This window comes from Peromyscus eremicus, chromosome 9 (assembly GCF_949786415.1).
Source record: "Peromyscus eremicus chromosome 9, PerEre_H2_v1, whole genome shotgun sequence".
NCBI lineage: Eukaryota > Metazoa > Chordata > Mammalia > Rodentia > Cricetidae > Peromyscus > Peromyscus eremicus.
The window spans coordinates 45,202,496-45,222,358 of NC_081425.1; the positions used below are offsets into that span (position 1 = coordinate 45,202,496).

Consider the following 19,863-nt stretch of genomic DNA (forward strand, 5'->3'; position numbering starts at 1 on the left):
AGGGACTTCCCAAGGGTTTTTCTTTTCTTTTCTTTTCTTTTCTTTTTTTTTTTTTGTTTTGTTTTGTTTTGTTTTTTTGAGACAGGGTTTCTCTGTGTAGCTTTGCGCCTTTCCTGGAACTCACTTGGTAGTCCAGGCTGGCCTCGAACTCACAGAGATCCACCTGGCTCTGCCTCCCGAGTGCTGGGATTAAAGGCGTGCGCCACCACCGCCCGGCCCAAGGGTTTTTCTTAACAGTCAAGCCCCCAAAATGCTGTTTCTATGACATAGAGTCAAATAATTAAAAGCAGAGAGGTGGAGTGGATGCTCTTAGCCTATTTACACTTGGCTTCTAATCAACTCGCCTTTTCTACTCCCTTTGTAAGTCCTAAGTGGTTAATTCCCATTATGTGCCTAATGATCATGGTTAGGAAATTACTCTCAGGTGAGTCGACCTACCAATTGAACTACACAACCATACCATAAATTATCTGTTCTCAAACCTGTTCATGCCAGCTATACTTGATACTATGCTTTTATTACTTAATTAAATATTATGCAAACCAATTATATGGTATAGAAATAGTGTTTGTTTCTCTGAAGTCTGTGTTTAATAATTTCAAAAGACACAGTAAAGAGTGTGAGATAACTATAAAAGAATGAGTTTGCATTCAGATTGCTTCAAGAGTGCCTTTAAATTATTCTCCTCTTAAAGAAACAGAAATGGGGAATCTTTTATGTTTAGGGGTAGCTGTGTGCTTTATGCAAGAGATGTAATGCAGAAAAATAAGTTGATCATGTGCAAAAAGACTGGACTTTCTCAATTGATTGACAAATGAGCATGCAGGTAGATTAAAATAAGTTTACAATACTATACTACACTTTTCCACAATTCTCTGGCTTAGCTTTGTTCTCTTGTGAAAAGCTTACATAGACATAACCTACATACCATAACTTTCATTCTTATAAAATGCACAATTCAGTGTTTAACAAGCCTTTTCAAACTTTTAAAACTTTCACAGTTTTATCAGACTGTGCCTAGGAGAGGACTTCCTGTATACGAAAATCCTAAGGAAGCTATTCTGCATAGTGAGACAACCAGGCCTCCAGAAAGGTTATGTTTAAGCTTGAAGAGCATTGAGCAACTGGCAGCAGTTATGCTCGCTCACAAAAGAGTGTTCAGAGTACAACAAACAGCAAGTGTAAAGAATGTCGTCATGTGGCCTAGGAAAAAACAGCCTTTACTTGGATGGCTTGAGAATAAGGCAGTTCTTTTTCAAAATGAATTATGCATCTGAATCATCTGTAAGTTGAAAACAGAAAAGCAGAACAAAACATGCCCAGGCCTGACTCCTAGAGACTCTGATTCACTGCACAACGGGTGTGTGGGGTACCTCCATCCTGGTTATTTTTTAAGTTCTGCTTGTTCAGATGGGCAACCGGGATTGAGAAGTTTGGGAGCAGCGTGAGAAAGGAGTCAGAGTATTAAGAAATGGGGCTCAGACAGACCAGATGGTGAAGGAAACGGTATGCAAATACAATGAACAACTTCCCTATTTTAAAAGTTTTGTTTGTTACTGCCAGTGGTGTTGGATAAAAGAATCTGAACTCTCACTCTTGTGCACGGAAAACAAGGGAACATGTTCTAAACTTGCTTTGTAAATATCATTTTGCTTCTTGACATAAAACAAGTTCATGCCAAGGCATGTATGTCTGACCAGATGTGTATCATCTACCACTCAGGCTTCCTAAAAGTGTCCAGAAAATACAGATGTGACCCCCCCCCCACCCCAAAGTTGTTAAATATAGTGGAGTGTGTCCTATGTGGGTTAGTTACCTTGGTCTCTAGTCAAGTCGAGGCCGGTGCACACTTACAAGAACTCTTCTAAACTCCCAGATACCCTAGAGTCTCCTCGTTCAGGAAAAACATGGTCAGCACCCACAGGAACACCAAGGCAGACAAAGGACCCTCTCCTTCCTCCATAGCCCAGTCTACAGAAAACAGGCCTTCTCTTACGTTCTCTTCTATGTGGAAGGTTAGCTATATTCCCATTTCCAACGGTACTTGATTCCCATAGTGTCGTTTCAAATTTACATGAAACCCTTGGAGGATAAAGGGTACTGAATTTTGATCTTATTACTACTCTAAGAATGAATGCATTCTGTCCTATTAGGGATATATATATATATATATATATATATATATATATATATATATATATAAAGAAATATATATATATATATATGTATATACTCTATGTCGTCAACACAGTGAAGGGGGCTGGCCGTCAAGGATGTTGATCCCAAACGAAAGCCCAGAATAAGCAGAAAGGGGGTGGGGGTGGGGGATGAGAATCAACTCACTTGTTTCTGGAAACTAAAAAAAAAAAAAAAAAAAACTAAGCAAAAAGTAAAAAACAAACAAACAAACAAACTCCGGACAAAATCCTCCGGCGTGCCCTCCCTGGACCGGGGATTGGAGGGCGCTAGGCGCTAACGTGACGGGGTGCTGACCACACTGACCACACTGCTGGGTCAGCACCTCCTCCGGCCGTCCCCGAGGGCCGCCGGGAAGCACGCTCGCTCTTCCGTTCCGCTCGCCGCCGCCGCCGCCGGGGACGCGCCCGCCCGCGGCCCTGCGAGCCTGGCGGCCTCGGCGCCCCCGCCTCGGGCGGCCTCCCCCCAGGCTCCGGGGCGACGGCGACCGCTGACCCGGAACTGCTGAGCGGCGCGGGAATCCCCCGCCGGGGGCCCCTGCAGGCGTCTCCCGGGCGCCGCCCCGCGGCCGTGGCGGGCACAGCACGCCCGCGGGAACCCGAAGCCGCCTAGAGGCCGCGCGGCGCGGTGGGGCCGGACGGCCGGACGGACACACGGACGGCGACTGCAGGCGACTCCCGGTGCGATCGCCCAGGCTGCAGCTCACACCCCAGCCCGCCGCTGCCGCCGCCGCCGAGGAGAGCGCGGTGAGTCTGTCAGCCGGCCCCGGACGGACGGACGGACGCAGGGGCCGACCCTGCGGGGGCCCGACAGGCTCCTCCGAGGTCGCCCTGCACAGCTGGCGGAAAGAATGAATGACGGCGCCAGTGCCCTGGGGCGCGGGGCGCGCAGGGGGGAAGGGGTTAGCAATGGTTGGGGTCGCCAGGAATTCAGGGGCCAGGGTCACCAGAGGGGCGCTGCAGCCGGGACCGGGAGGACTGGTAGGACGACGGGTCATAGAATCAGCAAGCGGGCAGGAATGCCACCCCCCACCCCCATCCAAATGACAGTGGCTTTCGTGATCATCCCAAGTTTGGGGTACTGTGTAAATGTTGGGGAAAGCCTATCGTGTCGGTCAGCTTCTGTCTTAAAAAGTGAGGTTTGTGGTGGCGCACGTCTTTAATCCCAGCACTTGGGAGGCAGAGGCAGGTGGGTATCTGTGAGTTCGAGGCCAGCCTGGTCTACTGAGTGAGTTCCAGGACAGCCAGGGCTACACAGAAAAACCACAAAATAAAACGAGAGAGGTGGGGGCGGGGAGGCAAGGAGGGAGGAGGGAGGGAAGGACACAGGAGAGAGAGAGAGAGAGAGAGAGAGAGAGAGAGAGAGAGAGAGAGAGAGAGAGAGAGAGAGAGAGATTTGCTGGTGCTGCTCAACTTAACATCCTAAAGGTGAGGCCTCAGTGTTTCCTATGAGATACGATCTAATCTGATAGGCATGATGGGAATAATGATATAGTAGCAGTAGATTGACATCCTATAATTTAAAAGCAGGACTTGGTCTCTTTTCTGGGCTGGGCTCTGGATTTATTTAGGTTACTTTTTGTGCTAACACAATCACTTCCTTTTCTGTCCACCACAAATTTCTGTTGTATCTATAAGAAGACTGGTACAACTTATTGTTTATTTGTGATCATTTTTCTTACAGCTGATTTGGCACAGAGGTTTTCTTTGAGGAAAAGTGCGTGATTGAAGGATGGCAGAAGCAGTCTTGATTGATCTTTTCGGTTTAAAACTGAACTCACAGAAAAACTGCCATCAGACATTACTGAAGACATTGAATGGTATTCACTACCACCATGCCCCCAAGGCCAAGTTCCTTTGCATAATATGTTGCAGTAATGTCACCAAAGAAAGGGATGGTGAGCAAGATCTTGGTGACTTGGAAGCAGGAAATGGATGTTCACTTCTCACGAGAGAATTTGAGACTGTTAGCAACCCCAGTGTGGCTGCCTGTTTGTATACAATTAAACAAAAAATTGATGAAAAAAATCTGAGCCACATCAAGGTGATTGTACCCGAGCACAGGAAAATGTTAATGAAGGCTTTTATTGATCACCTCTTCACTAAGGTTTATGATTTTGAGTTTGAAGATTTACAGGTAGCTTGGAGAGAGAACCTATCAAAACCATCCCCTGAAGTTAACGTACCCACAACTCATCAACTAGAAGAAATCCAGAATGAAATAGAAACATACTTGAGAAGCCTACCAGCTCTGAAAGGGGACTTAACTATTATCACATCTCCTCTGATCCCAGGTATCTTCCACACTCTCAGTCCTTTGTACTGCAGTGAAAACCCAGACTTTCTTCAGAAGTTGCTCACTTCCTTTTTTTCTTTTTTTTCTGCTGACTCTTGTGAACTGCTCAGCTTTTGCAACATGGGGGTTTTATGACTTTGTGGGTCAGGTGCATCAATGGATGACTTCATCAGAGCCATTCCAAACAAACAAGTTGGCTCCATGCAAATTCAGCTTTAAGGCAAATCTCCCAATCCTCCTTTAAAAACAAACAAACAAACAAAAAAACAAACAAAAACAAGAAAACACTTTTTTGTCCTGGAAAATCTTTTACATAGAAATGCTGAAACCTCAACCCTCTGGGCATTTGGCAGAGGGTGAAATTTCAAAATAAAATCTATCTTCCTGGATAAGTAGTTTTATCATGAGCTACATGCTGTTATGTGTAATAGACAGATGAAACAAAAGCACCCTTCAAGAGCAGCAGTCCCACGGGGTAACAGCAGTGTGTAACAACACATGGGGGTGCCAAGTGCTGCCCGAATTAGAAACCAGAGAAACAATTGCAGGTTGGAGTGATCAGGGAGGGTCTGATGGAGAGACTGTCTTTTGTATGCTTTATTGTCTTTTGTAGAACATCTCTTTACTCTTTACCGCTTAACTTCAACAGATGTCTTCATACATGGATTTACTACAAGAACAGGTGGCATATCTTATATACCAACTCTTAGCTCCCTCAATCTCTTCAGTAGTTCCAAACGGAGAGATCCCAAAGTAGTTGTTCAAGAAAATCTTCGTAGGTTGGCGAAGGCTGCAGGATTTAATGCAGAGAAATTTTACCGAATAAAGGTAAATTTTTGTTATGTATTTTGCTTTTCCAAATATTGGCATTTTTCACTCTGTCAATAACTATATAACCTTTAAGCTGCTTAATTTTTGTTTCTGGTGCTTCATCTAAAATTTTAGGATAATACTGTAATTAGTTTTCTCTACTTTATACATTATAGCCTAAAGATCAAATATTAATATGTGTGTGCTCACAGGCATATATGGATGTATATATGTATCTCATCTAGAACTCAATTCTAGAAGTATAGGTACTTTCGAGTGAGTATACAACCACTACTGACCTATCAATATAGAAGAAAGTTCCCTGAATGATCAGAAAAAATGTTTGGGCTATTAGTTTTTAAGTGAAGACCCAGAAGAACTAAGGTCCTAAGTGAAGGGAAAAAATCTGATAAAGAATTCTAGATTTACTTGAGTCTAAGAAAAGGGAAGAAGAAAAATCACTGGTACTTTCACTTTACTGCAAAGAAAGTGAAACTTGCCTTTTGTGAGAAGTACTCAATATAGAGATTTACTCATCTCTAATGGGGGATGTTCATGACTTTTGAGTCTGCTTTCCTGTGAGCAACATCTGCAGAGATGTTATAGTTTGTATTTTATTATTCATAAAAGTGGATAATCGTAGCATGATTATCTAATTTTCTGCCCAAATGAGTACTTTCAGAAAAGCCCAAGTATAAGAAGTATTGTTTTTAAAACATTTTGTTCTGTGTTTTGTGTTAGACTGATCATGCCGATGGAGTGTGGGTGATGGGGAAGAAGGAGCCTGAATCTTACGATGGGATAATCACCAACCAGAGGGGAGTCACAATCACAGCCCTCGGTGCTGACTGTATACCTATCATCTTCGCAGATCCTGCCAAGAAAGCATGTGGGGTTGCCCACTCTGGTAGGCGGATTTAACAAACCATTTCAGATTTTGTTAGTTTGCAGTACGAGGTATTTTGTAATTATTTTCTGATGGGCATCGAAAGCTGTTCATTGTATTGCTTTGTGATAGGATGAGGCCTGTGTACTCTTACTATAGAAACAGATATAAAGAGTAGACACGTCTAATTAGATGAATCAGACTAGTATTCCCTAAGTAGGTGGTATTTAGTGGTATTCAGGGATCTGTAGGTTTTAAGTCTGTCAGTATTTCTAAGCAAGGATATGCTATTAACATATGGCGCAAGATAATCCTGCATACAGATTGAATTATCTTTAGACCTTGAAGTTTTTAATGTGCATAATAATCATAGTCTTTGCAATAACCAAAGGACAGCCCTTTACGCTTTTCTAAACACTCTAGGGTGTGGCTGCCTCTGGCTGAGAATCCTTGAAGACTAGGTAGCAGGGTGGGAATGTTAGGCGTGCTGTAGAAAAGAGTCCACAGAGAAAAGAGCATGAAGAAAGGCAGTGAGACTGAAAACAAGACAAAACAAGAAAGAAGACATGCTTTGTCTATGCCCGTGAATGGAAAGCCGCATTTAGTTCAACTAACTAACTGTATTAAACCGTGACTATTAGCTAAAGATGATTAAAAATCGCTTTCAAAGGCTAGGTTGTGTCAAACTTATAGATTTCTTTCCTGAAGGAATTCTGAGATAATATTTAGATTATTCTATGTGTATTATCCTGTGTAAAATGAGACACAATCTTTTGAATTTCATCTTACTTATAAGTTTATGACACTTTTTAGAATACACAGAATCAAGTGGCACTATTTTCTTTTGACCTAGCTAAAGCAACAGAGTTGGATGAGAGGTCAGGTTCACTCTATGACATTGTCAAAAGTAGTTTAAAATTTGAATCTGAACTCAAAAAAAGTATTATACGTTAGGTTTTGAAACATTTATTCTAAAAATATCCAAGATGTAGTCAAAATGAAGCTGTAACTGTGAACTTCAAATCACTGCTAAATTAGCCATGAAATACAATACAGTTGAATACATTATCTACTTACCAGGTATCAGTTAGTCTAAACTCCATCTATGGGACTAAGTTCATAAAAATTAAATTTTATTTAATTAAAATAAATGATTTATTGATTATTAATTATTTATTGAATTTAAATAAATTAAAATTATTATAAACTAGCTGTGCATATATGAATATGTTTGTGCTGGTGAGAAGATAAAGGAAGGTTTTGGAGGAACGAAGGTATCCTTGCGTTGTAGAAAAGTCTTAACAGTCATCAAAATATCTGTACTGAGTTGTTTTCTTCTGAAAATTACTGCCTACATTTCCAAAGGTGTCTCAGAATCATGATGTGAAAAATTTATCATGCTTTTCCTAAAGCCTTTTCTACCACAAAGCTTCCCTGTTTTTGTTATGGAGCTCTTATCTACCAACTTAACAACCTAGTATTTTATTCTGGTCCTCTTTTTACACTTACATATTCAATGAGTTTCCAATGGGCATTGAAACTCTTATTTAAATATTTATTACTTCCACCATCTCTTCCTTTTATCTAAAAAAAAATAAAAAAATAAAAAGATCTCTCCCCAGTGTTTAGTTTTAGAAGGATGGGTATATGGAGTGGTGAGAAAAGGAGAGAGTGAGGAGACTCCTTATTGTCCAACTGAGTCAACTGAGTTTGCGTCGGAATGAAGGAATGGAGGGAAAATGTAATGCTCTTGGGTTTTACTTTCGGAAACTGAAGGGAAGCAGGAGTGAAGAGAGGGACTTAATCTTAGAACTCACCAGGAAATCCAAAGACAATAAAGAGATAGTAGAAAACTGTGAAAAGAGATGGTTAGTTGGAAAGATGAGTTTTAGTGTGAAAAGTGGAGAGTTAACAAGACTCGAAGGCATTATCAAGAGAAGTTAAAGAAGCGTGAGATAATTAGAAGTCCCATGTTTGTAAGGTGGAAACAATATTATTAAGATGCAAATATCACCCAAAGTCATCTACTGGTTTGGTACAATCCTAGCAAATCCCTAATTGCATTTTTACAGGAAAAAAAAAAATCCATCCTCAATTACATATATAACCTCAAGGGGCTCTGGATAGTCACAACAATCTTGTAAAAGAAGATTCAGAGTTGGACATTTCACAATTTCTAATTCTAGAACTCACTTCAAAGCTATGATATTAAAACAATATAAGATTAAAAATAACAGACTCGATAATTAATAGGAGTTTCTTTTGAAAATGGTATTAATGTTTAGTCTCCATAGGAATAATGTCCTTTCAACCTTTTCTCCCTCTCTTTCCTATTAACTAGAGTAATGAAACACATAAAATGTAACATTTAAGCCAGTTAAAGTGTCCAGCTCACTATTAACATTTGCAGTGTTCAATTTCTAGAATTCTTTCATCTTGCAAATTTGAAACTATATATAAACCGACAAAATAGAATAGAGAGCCCACAAGTTACAAATAAGCCCTGAACTATGGTTGAGAGCTTTTCAACGAAGATGCTAAACTGGTTATCCGATGAGGAAAGGATGATCTCTTCAACCAATGGAGCTGGGGAAAGCAGACACCCACAAGCAAAAGAGTGATTCTGACCCTTACCATAACAATATTAAAAAATTAGGTCAGAATGGATCAATGACCTAAATGGTAAGAAAATTATAAAACTCTTAGGAATGAAAAAATGAAAAAAAAAAAAAAACCCAGCAGTGTAAGTATTCATGCCTTTGGATTAGGCAAAATCATTTTTAGGTAAAACAAATTTAAAGACATGTAAATTAAGCTTTATTAAAATTTAAAATGCTTGTGCATCAAAGGATAATCAATGGAGTAGAAAGGAAACCCACACAATGGCACGAAGTATTTGCAAACCATTATATCTAATAAGGGGTTAATTGTTAAAACAACACCTGCAATTTTACAATAAAACAACAGCTAGGTTTAAGAATAGGTAAAGGGATTGAGGATGTAATTGCATTGGTAGAGTGCTTGCTTGGCATGGATGACTCTGTCTGTTCAATAGCATCATATACACCAGGTATGGTGGCATACACCTTAATCTCGGCACTCAGGAAGTCGAAGTAGGAAGATCAGAAATTAAGGAATGGGTTTTTTCCCTCAAAATGATTGGTAAACAGCTAAGAAGCATAAGAAAAGCTAATCAACATCATTTATAATTAAAGAAATGTAAGTCAGAACCAGAATCTCATCATGCATCCATCAGAGTGGCTACTACTTAAGACATACAACAACTCTCAAGGAGTGATGAGTATAAAAGATGTGAAAATTCACACACACACAATGATATTCTTGATATGGTGGCACTTTAATCCCAGCACTCGGGAGGCAGAGGCAGGTACACCTCTGAGTTTGAGGCCAGCCTGATCTACATAGGGGATTCCAGCTACACAGTGAGACCCTACCTCAAGTTTTAAAATAATGGTATGGCGATTCTTTAAAAAGTTTAAAATAGAATTGCCATATGACCTAGAATTCTAACTCTGGATCGATGTCCAAAAGAACTCGCTTCTCCATTGATAGCATCCTGACCCATAAGATTCATGAGGTAGAAGCAACCTAAGTGTACCATGACAAATGAATAAGTAGAGACATGGATGAACCTTCTAGACCTTGATCCAATAAGGCAGTCACAGAAAGACAAGTTCAATATGAAACACCTCACATGGAGTATGTAGAGTATTTAAAATTCATAAATAAAAATGTGTAGAAATAGAGAAATGAGAAGTTACTTATGAATATAGTTTCAAATTTGCAAGATGAAAGAATTCTAGAAATTGAACACTGCAAATGTTAATAGAGAGCTGGACACTTTAACTGGCTTAAATGTTACATTTTATGTGTTTCATTACTCTAGTTAATAGGAAAGAGAGGGAGAAAAGGCTGAAAGGACATTATTCCTATGGAGACTAAACATCAATACCATTTTTCAAAAGAAACTCCTATTAATTGTTGATTCTGTCGGGTGCTTTGTAAAGTGCGTCTAATGTAATGACGGTACTTGAATGGAGTCATTACCTTTGTGGTTCATCTCTTAGACCTGGGCTGTGAATACACAAACCACAGCTGTTCATTTTTCACTGAGACATAAAAGCAGTTAGAAGTCTACATTTTTAACTTCTCCTGTCTTCTTTTCTTCCCGTTTACCAGGCTGGAAAGGTACCTTGTTGGGTGTAGCTATGGCTACTGTGAATGCTATGGTAGCAGAATATGGCTGTAATTTGGAAGACATTATTGTCATTCTGGGACCTTCAGTAGGACCTTGCTGTTTTACTCTTCCCAGAGAATCAGCGACCTCATTTCATAATCTTCATCCTTCATGTGTGCGACAGTTTGACTCAATGAATCCCTACGTTGACATCCGAAAAGCTACCAGGTGTGTGACTTCAATGTGGTGCCCAAGTTTGGTTATGGCTTATTGTTTCTGAGATGAAAGTTACTTTAGAGAACAGTAAGTAACTCCCCCAAATAATTCAGGTAGCAAATATTTAAGAAGCTAACGTGCACACATGGAAAAACCCATTTTAAACAAGGCATGTATTCTTACTTAATTTGTATCAAAGATAATATCATGACTGTTACAGTTTATTGATTTCGAAGTAAATTGCAAGTTGATCTCTCCAGAAAACTGCTTAAATTTTGTGTAGAATAGCTGATATGTACTTTACTTCACAACTATTGCTAAGGTCAATTCTCTTAAGAAATAGAAACTATAAGAAAGTTGATATTTTAAAAGTATTCTTATTGTCTAATTAACTAGAAAACATTTCTTATAAAATATTAGGTAATATAAATGTGTAACAACTTGTAAGTATTTGTGGTCCTATGCATTTTGAATATATGAATGTGCTTCTTAATCTCTGTTGAAAATTGTCATTTCTACAGAAGAAAACTGATGTCTGATTTGAACTGTGTTTCTATTCCAGTCAGCAAAACCATACTCAGGCCCTGCCTCATTTAACACACGAGTAGAAAAGATTCAATCAATGGCAATTGATTCTTAAATGTGACTAGTGAAATGTGTCACTAATTTTATTCATATTTTATATCAGAATATTTATGAAGAAAGTTTTCTGTGAAAAGTCTAGTGAATAGAGAGAGAGAGAGAGAGAGAGAGAGAGAGAGAGAGAGAGAGAGAGAGAGAGAGAGAGAGATTAGATGATTAAAAGTATACCCTGTCTGAACCAAATGAGTTTTGTACACAAATGCTCTTCTTCCCAAACAAGCATACAATTTTCTCACGCTATCCCAGAGCCAGCACAGGACTGCAGGGCAATGTGGATCACTGCACAGCTCATAGTTGAGCTTTGGTGATAAATGCTGATAGAATCTACCATTTCCTGAGGAAATAGCAGCTCCCCTCGTTCTGAGGGCTTTCCTGGAATGTGCCCACTCAAACAAACGTGCCTTTTTCATGTTGCCGAGGAAATAGCAGCTCCCCTCGTTCTGAGGGCTTTCCTGGAATGTGCCCACTCAAATAAACATGCCTTTTCCATGTTGCTGTCACTGACAGGAACATAAACTCTTGCTGTCTTTTGAAAAATCTTTATTCTAAGGATTCTTCTAGAACGAGGAGGAATTCTTCCACAGAATATTCAAGACCAGAAGGGAGATCTTGACCTCTGCACATCCTGCCATCCTGATAAGTTTTTCTCCCATGTTCGCGATGGCCCTAACTTCGGGACACAGACTGGCTTCATATCCATCAGAGAATGAGGTACACAGCCTCCTCTGTGGTGTCTCTCTTCAGTCTCTTTCCATATGCCTGCCCCCCATCTTCTCTTCCCCTCCCCCTCCAGCCTGTCCCTGCCTTCATTGAGAAAATAATTAAATTTAACAATATTCCTTCTTCCCTGTAAGAATAATCAAGTTTTGATTTATAAGTGGCAAAATGGCATAGAAAAGATTCATTAATGTACTCTATGGTGAAGAATATTCATTTCTTTCCCTGGTTCATGAAGAATAACTAGGTAGGCTTATGTTAAAAGTTTTAAAGTAATTTAGTCTTTTTTAAAAATCCTATATAAGTAAGTCTTTATCTCTGATGTGAACTTGATCTATACATTTTCTATTATAACATCTTTATACTTTTCATTATTTTTGTTTTATGAAAAAATGGATTAATATTGTAAAAATGACCATACTACCAAAAATCTACAGATTGAATGTGATCCCCACCAAAATTCCAACACAATTCTTCACAGATTTTGAGAAGACAATTTTTTCTTCATATGGAAATACACAAAAAAGAAAAAGAAAAAAAGCAATATAGCTAAAACAATCCTGAATAATAAAATACTGCTGGAGGTATCACCATCCTAGATTTCAAGTTATACTACAAAGCTACAGTAATAAAAACAGCATAGTATTGACATAAAAGCAGACAGATTGTTCAGTGGAATAGAACTGAAGACCCAGACATAAATCCACACACCCATGGACATCTGATTTTTTTATAACGAGGCCAGAAATACACAGTGGAAAAAAGACAGCATCTTCAACAAATGGTGCTGGTCAAACTGGATGTCTGCATGTAGAAGGATCCAAATAGATCCATATTTATCATGCTACACAAAAATTAACTACAAATGGATCAAAGACCTCAACATAAAGCCAGGTACACAGAACCTAATAGAAGAGAAAGTGGAGAACAGACTTGATTGCATTGGCACAGGAAAAGACTTCCTGAACAAAACACAATTAGCACAGGCACTGAGAGCAATGATTATTAATGGGCCTTCATGAAACTGAAAATCTTCTGCATGGCAAAGGAGGCTGCCCTACAGAATTGGAAAAAATTTCACCAACTCCACATCCAATAGAGGGCTAATATCCAAAATATATAAAGAACTCAAGAAATTTGATTTCAAAGCACCAAATAATGCAATTAAAAATGGGGTACAGATCTAAACAGAATTCTCAAAAGATGAAACTCAAATGGCTGAGAGACATTTAAAGAAATGTTAAATCCTTAGTCATCATGGAAATACAAATCATAACTACTTTGAGATTCCATATTACACCTGCCAGAATGGCTAAGATCTATAATACAAGTGACAGCTCATGCTGGCAAGGATGTGGAGCAAGGGGAACACTCCTCCATTGCTGGTGAGAGTGTAAACTTGTACAGCCACTGTGGTAATCAATATGGTGGTTCTTCAGAAAGATGGTAATTGATCTACCTCAAGATCCAGCTATACTGCTCTTGAGCATATCCCAAAGGATGCTTCATTCCACCACAAGGACCCTTGCTCAACCACGTTTATTGCTGCTCTATTCACAATAGCCAGAAATTGGAAACAACCTATATGTCCCTCAACAGAAAAATGGATAAAGAAAATTTATACAATGAGGTATTACTCAGCCATTTAAAAAATGACATCCTGAAATTTGCTGGCAAATGGATGGAACTAGGGAAAAATAATCCTGAGTGAGGTACCCTAGACTCAGAAAGATAAATATGGTATGTATTTGCTTATATGTGTATATTATCTGTGAAGGTGATGATAAATAACCAAGCTACAATCCATAGAACTACAGAGAGTAGGTAGAGAGTAAGGGACTAGAGGGAACAGATAGATCTTGTTAGGAAAGAGAAATAGAATAGATAACTATGGATTGGAGGGGGTGGAATGTGAGGATCAAGGGGGAAAAGAGAGGAGAGGGGGATTGAGGGGGAGGATACAGGAAGAGACAGCTAAATTAGAGGGCATTTGAGGGGTAGTATGGAAACCTAATACAGTAGAGACTTAATAAAATATGTACATATATGAAGGCAATCTAAATGAAACCACCAAATAATGGAAGAGACAGAGTCCCAGCTGGCCATCTTTTGTCAAATGAAGCTTCCAGTACTGGGATTTGGTTACATCTAATTAACTTGCTGGCCAAAGGGGCCCCACAGGAATCTCCAAACAACCCAGACTGTTGCCAATGTTATAGGTTGCTCTCCGCAAACTGACAGCAAGGTCCCATTGTTGAAGACAACACGTACACAAACTCATTAAACATGGAGATGTTGAGTCAGCGCCTACATACGGCCTTCACTTCTGTGTTCCAGCATCTTTGGTACAGGAACATACTCTGCATGCTCTCAAAAGGAAACATAAGCACCACGACAGCCTCAAACCCTCTATCTACAATGGAATACTGCCTACAAGATATGCTAGTGCAATCAATGGTGGCATGAAGCCTGAGGGAGTAATCAACCAGTAACTGATTTGACCTAAGGCACACTCCACAAAATGGAACCCATACCTGGCACTGGGTGACCAAGAACCTGATACTATATAGCCCAAGGACCTACAGTAAAACCAAATAATACTGATCTAAAAAAAGAAAAAAAAATGTAGTGATACAATGACGACTCCTAATGATATTCAGCTATATGCACAGATTAGTGCCTTGTTCAACTATTATCAGAGAAACGTCCTTCTGCAGCAGATGGGATCAACTATAGAGACACATAGCCAGACATTACACAGAATGAGAGATGTTGGAACACACAACCATGAATGGGATGTCTCTATCAAAACCCTCCCCAACCTTAGGGAACCCCAGGGAAAAGGAGGTGGAAAGAATATAAAAGCCAGAGAAGATGGAAAACTCCAAGAAAACAAGGCCCTCTAAATCAACGTGAGCAAAGCTGCATGAAAGGACCTGCAGGGTCTGCACCGTGTCTTCTGCACATATATTATGGCTTTTAGTTTAGTGTTTTTATGGGATTCCTGAGCATGTAAACAAGTGAGTCTATTACTCTTGTGCTCTTTTCCTTTTGTTAGTCTGTTCTTGTCTAACTTTGATGTGATAGTTTTTGTTTTTTTTTTTGTTTTTTTTTTTTTGTTTTTCGAGACAGGGTTTCTCTGTGTAGCTTTGCGCCTTTCCTGGAACTCACTCTGTAGTCCAGGCTGGCCTCGAACTCACAGAGATCCGCCTGCCTCTGCCTCCCGAGTGCTGGGATTAAAGGCGTGAGCCACCACCGCCCGGCGTGATAGTTTTTGTTTCATCTTATTATATTTTGTTGTATTAAAAAGTGAATGAATGAGCTGGGCGGTGGTGGCGCATGCCTTTAATCCCAGCACTCGGGAGGCAGAGCCAGGCAGATCTCTGTGAGTTCGAGGCCAACCTGGACTACCAAGTGAGTCCCAGGAAAGGCGCAAAGCTACACAGAGAAACCCTGTCACGAAAAACCAAAAAAAAAAAAAAAAAAGTGAATGAATGAATGAGTGAATGAATGAATGAAAACCTAGCCACTAGGGTAAAGGTTAACAACTGAACTGCCACTTTTACCTGCTGGGAGAGGGAAAATTAACTTTCCCCAATGGAGTGGCACTGGGTATATCAACCATTCCAGGACAGGCCTCACATTCAGGAGTAGTTGACCAACATATAATTGGAATCCATAGTTTTTTGTGTGTGTGCTTTTATTTGGTTACAATTTGTTGGGAGTTTTTTGTTTGTTTGTTTTTCTTTTTGGATGTGTTTTTTTTCTTGGTTTTGGGGGGTTTGATGTTATATTGAGTTTTTGTTCTTTTTATGAGAAAGAACTTCAATTTGGGTGTGTAGGAAGGGAAAGATTATCTGAAAGGACTTGGGGGAGGGGAAGAATATGATAAAAAAATATTTCAAATTGTTTTAAATAATGAAAAATATAATAAAAATTTGCATAAAGATTTTAACTTATAGAATAAGAACTCTACAAATATATCAACTAACTTTCCAACTGCCAAATATGGTAGAGTTGGAATTTTTCTTTAAAGGGATAGATAGTAAATCTTTTTGATATTATATTTTGTAGCATTTATGTGTGTGCGTGTGCGCACACATCACGCATGCTAGTGCCCATGCTGTGGTACATGTGTGGAGGCAGAGGACAACTTTCAGGAGTATGTCTCTTCTACTACTCTATGGCTTCCAGAGATCCAGCTTAGGTTGTTAAGGATGATGGCATCATCAGTCTGACTCAGTAAATCTTTGATGTTGTGTAGAGCATGCGATATCTGTGTCATCCAGTCAACTCTGCCACTGTAGAGCAAAAGCAGATGCTGGCAACACAGAAGAGAATGTGTTGATGTTCCCATTAATGCCGTGTATAACAAGGAGGGCCTTCTAGACTTCTGTAAAACAATTGCATGACAATGATTGAGGACTGACCCTCTAGCACAAACCCAGTTTTCTGTACATTTTAACCCAATTCGTCTATTCTTTACTCTTCACCCCATCTTTAGTTTTTAATGTACTTTATGGTTCCTACCTTGATATTCTAAGAACACTAGTGAGGCACTCATGTTTTATCTCTGTCTATTTTACAGGTTCTTGACTGGAATTCTGCATCGCCATTTCCCGCATCCTTCCACACTGCTTGCCAAAGAAACTTTTGTAAACCAAGAGGATCACAAACGATAATTCATCGTTAGGGTATACTTTCACTGTTACCCACAGCCAGATGATCTTGGTTTAATTCCTATGACAACTGAGGAGAGAATCAATGTGATGTTATTCCTCAAGTTAGTTCTCTGAATTTATCTATAAATCAAGACCAGGTCTGTTTAGTTCAGTATTTGTTGGATGCCAACTTTTTTTAGGGATGAGGCTTAGCACAGTGAATCAAAATAAAGGCAACTTTTCCATTTGAGTCAAATGCAGTAGGAGCGATAAACACTTCCTTCTGAGTATATTTTTTAATTGCCTTACGAAAGAGTAGATTTCATTATGGCATTTTCAAACATCATGTTCTTGCTGATCCTTCCCTCCCCCTCTCCCCATGTCCCTTTCCACTCCAGTAGCCCTTCTTTCACGTCAGGGTGTTCTATTACCCCGTTCCTTGCTCACCCCTCTTTCCCCCTTATCTTCCCTTTCTAGGTCCAACACCTATAACCACACTTACACCTACATATATACATATATGTGCATATGCATGTATGTGTATGTAAGCATAAACATTAAAGGTTAGGATTCATATATGAGAGAGAACACACAATGTTTGTTATTCTGAGTCTGGATTGTTTTGTTCAGCATAATTATTCCAGATCCACCAATTTTTCTATAAATTTGATAATTTCATTGTGGTTAAATAAAATATTGTATGTACTGTATTTTTGTTACCCATTCATTTGTTGATGAACATCTAGGCTAATTTCAATTCCTTGCTGTTGTGACTAGAACAGCAATAAATGTGCATCTTTAAGTATATTTGTGGCAGGATATGGAGTCTTGGGTATATGTGCAGAAGCAGAATAGTTGGGTCATAAGGCTATTCTGTTTTTGTTTGTTTTTTAAAATATTTTCTTTTGAGAATTTAATTCATGTATACAGTGAAATATGATCGTATCCATCCTTCATTTCCCCTCCAACTCTTCCTCAGATGAGTTTCCCAACATGTCCCCTTCCCAGCTTCATGTCCTCACTGTTGATTTTTGAACCCTCCGTGCTAATTTCGACGATGGCTGTTCCAGCTTCCACTCCTACCGGCAGTGAGAAAGGGTTCAACTTTCCCCACATCCTCATCGGCATTTGTTGGCATTTTTCTTTTGATATTTTTTTATTTACTTATAAGTGTATGGGTATTTTGCCTGCATGTATGTCTGAGCACCAGATGTGTTCAGTGACCAGAGAGGCCAGAAGAGAATCTCTGTCCCCTAAGACTGGAGTTACAGATGAGCTGCCATGTGGGTGCTGGGACTCAAACTGAGACCGTCTGGAAGAGCAGCCAGTGTTCTAAGCCATCTCTCCAGCTTGTCGTTTTTTCTCTTGGGAGTAGCCATTCTGACTGTTGCTAGGTAGAATCTGAAAGTAGTTGAACTTCGATGTCTGATGGCTAAAGGTGTTGGATGCGTTTTCAATACAGATCTGGACCTTTGTGGTTCTTTCGAGAACCATCTGTTCATTTCACGCGCTCGTTTATCGGCAGGTAGTTTTATTGTTTAGTTTTGAAGGTTTTTGTATGTTCTGGGTACTAAGCCCCTGTTTGAAGTATAGCTAGCAAAGATTCCACACCACTCTGTAAGCTGCTTCTTCTGCTGATACTTCCCTTTGCTGTGCAAAATCGTTTTTACGTTATGTAATCCATTTGTAAATTTTTGTGCTGTTAGAGTTCTGTTTTAAAACTTCTATGTGCTGACTTCTCAGAATGTTTCCCTCTAGCAGTATCAGAATTTCCAGTCAGGACCTTTGGTCCACAGGAAGAGTTTGGTAGTATACCTGCTCTTTCTGTCTTGTGGGAAGCTTTGCAATGTTGCTGCTAGATCTTCCTTAAAAGACTGGTAGAATTTAGCAGTGAATCCACGGGGTCCTGGCCTTTCCTTTGGGGGAAATTTAATTAGCTCTTGGGTCTCTTGCTTATTATATGTCTGTTTAAATAGTTCATATCTGCTGGATTTATTTTTGATACGTTATTGTAAACCTTCTTCTTAGGAAGCCCTTGACCATACCCTAGAGGGTATGATCCTAGGAATGTTTTAAAGTTCCTCTATGACTTTTCCCCCCATGATTTACTATTCAGTCTCCAAGCATTTGTGTAGTTTCTGAATTTCTCTTGATGATTTTTAATTTTATTATGCTGTGGTCTTATAAGATACAAGGGATGACTTCCTTCTTTCTTTTTATGGTAAGTTTTAGAGAGTGTTCAGTTCTTGTTCTGCTAAGTGTGTGTTCACTATCTGTTGGATGGACACCACTTAATTCCAATTGATCTGTGGTATAATTTAGTTTTGAAGTTTCTTTGCTGGTTTTAGATTGGAAGACCCCCACCTAAATCAGAGAGTGCCATTTCAACATCTGTCATCATTATTGTGTCAGAATCTGTGTGATATTCTATGTCTTTCAGTGTTTGTCTTATCAGACGTGTACTTCTAATATTCAATGAATAATATTTCCAGCTGTTATGTCTCCCTGAAGAGCTGTTCCTTTGTTAACAGGTAAGGGCCCTCTTTATCTCTTCTAGATAGTTTTGGTTTGAAATCTACCTCATCGTGTACAAAAATTGCTACATAGCATGTACACAGTTTCCATTTGCTTGGTACATTGATTTTCACTTTTTGACTATTTTTGTTTTTGTTTTGTGGGTTTTGTGTTTGTTTTTGTCTTTGCTGGCTAAGTGTATTTCTTAGAGACAATGGATGTACTTTGCTTTATTAATTCCATCAGTTATTTTGTGGGTTTTTTATTGTTTAATTGAGATCATTTGCACTTAGGATTATTTCCTATGATTTTGTTAGTTGATTTTCTGGTTGGTTAGATTAATAGTATTTCTGGTCTTCCCTCTCTGTTAGTATAAGGGGTTTCTGGTTTGTTGTGTCGTACCTGATTACTTCCTTCCCAACTCTTTTTGATCACTCATGGAATATATTCTTTTCTGTGTTCTGTGTTCTATAGATGAGACTTTGTCTTTCTTACATATATAGTACTCATTTAAGATTTTTCTGTGATACTGCTTGGTTGTTACTAATTGCCTTAATTTTCCATCAGTTTAAAATTTTGTTGACAATCATTTACTTCCAGGGCTTGAAATATATAATTCCATACATTCCTGGCTTCATGTTTCTTATAAATGATATGTTATTATGATGCTTCTCCCTTTGTATATGAGCTGGAATTTTTCTCTCATCTTTTAGTCTTTGCTTTGTGGT

The 19,863-nt window shown here is 39.2% G+C and overlaps 2 protein-coding genes across 2 annotated transcripts in view; one reads left to right on the forward strand and one right to left on the reverse strand.

Moving 5' to 3' along the window:
* The window catches only part of Ccdc122 (coiled-coil domain containing 122), a 50,323-nt gene extending 48,408 nt beyond the window's left edge, over window positions 1-1,915 (reverse strand). Inside the window, exon 1 of the mRNA XM_059273303.1 lies at window positions 1,817-1,915. The gene's annotated coding sequence lies outside the window, so the exon portion shown is untranslated. The remainder of the gene's footprint in view (window positions 1-1,816) is intronic.
* Window positions 1,916-3,884: 1,969 nt separating this feature from the next.
* Window positions 3,885-17,231, forward strand: Lacc1 (laccase domain containing 1). Its single transcript, XM_059274333.1, has 6 exons — window positions 3,885-4,489; window positions 5,141-5,319; window positions 6,043-6,208; window positions 10,388-10,613; window positions 11,794-11,954; window positions 16,549-17,231. The coding sequence occupies exons 1-5, from the start codon at window positions 3,928-3,930 to the stop codon at window positions 11,951-11,953; spliced, it is 1,293 nt and encodes a 430-aa protein (XP_059130316.1). The 5' UTR covers window positions 3,885-3,927; the 3' UTR covers window position 11,954; window positions 16,549-17,231.
* Window positions 17,232-19,863: the final 2,632 nt, after the last annotated feature.

What these genes read in the sequence shown, in the direction of transcription:
- Lacc1 (XM_059274333.1), top strand. Translation starts at nt 3,928, where the DNA reads ATGGCAGAAGCAGTCTTGATTGATCTTTTCGGTTTAAAACTGAACTCA. An exon ending in ATGTGGGGTTGCCCACTCTG is followed by an intron (nt 6,209 to 10,387) that starts GTAGGCGGATTT and finishes CCCGTTTACCAG; the next exon opens with GCTGGAAAGGTACCTTGTTG. An exon ending in GACATCCGAAAAGCTACCAG is followed by an intron (nt 10,614 to 11,793) that starts GTGTGTGACTTC and finishes CTTTATTCTAAG; the next exon opens with GATTCTTCTAGAACGAGGAG.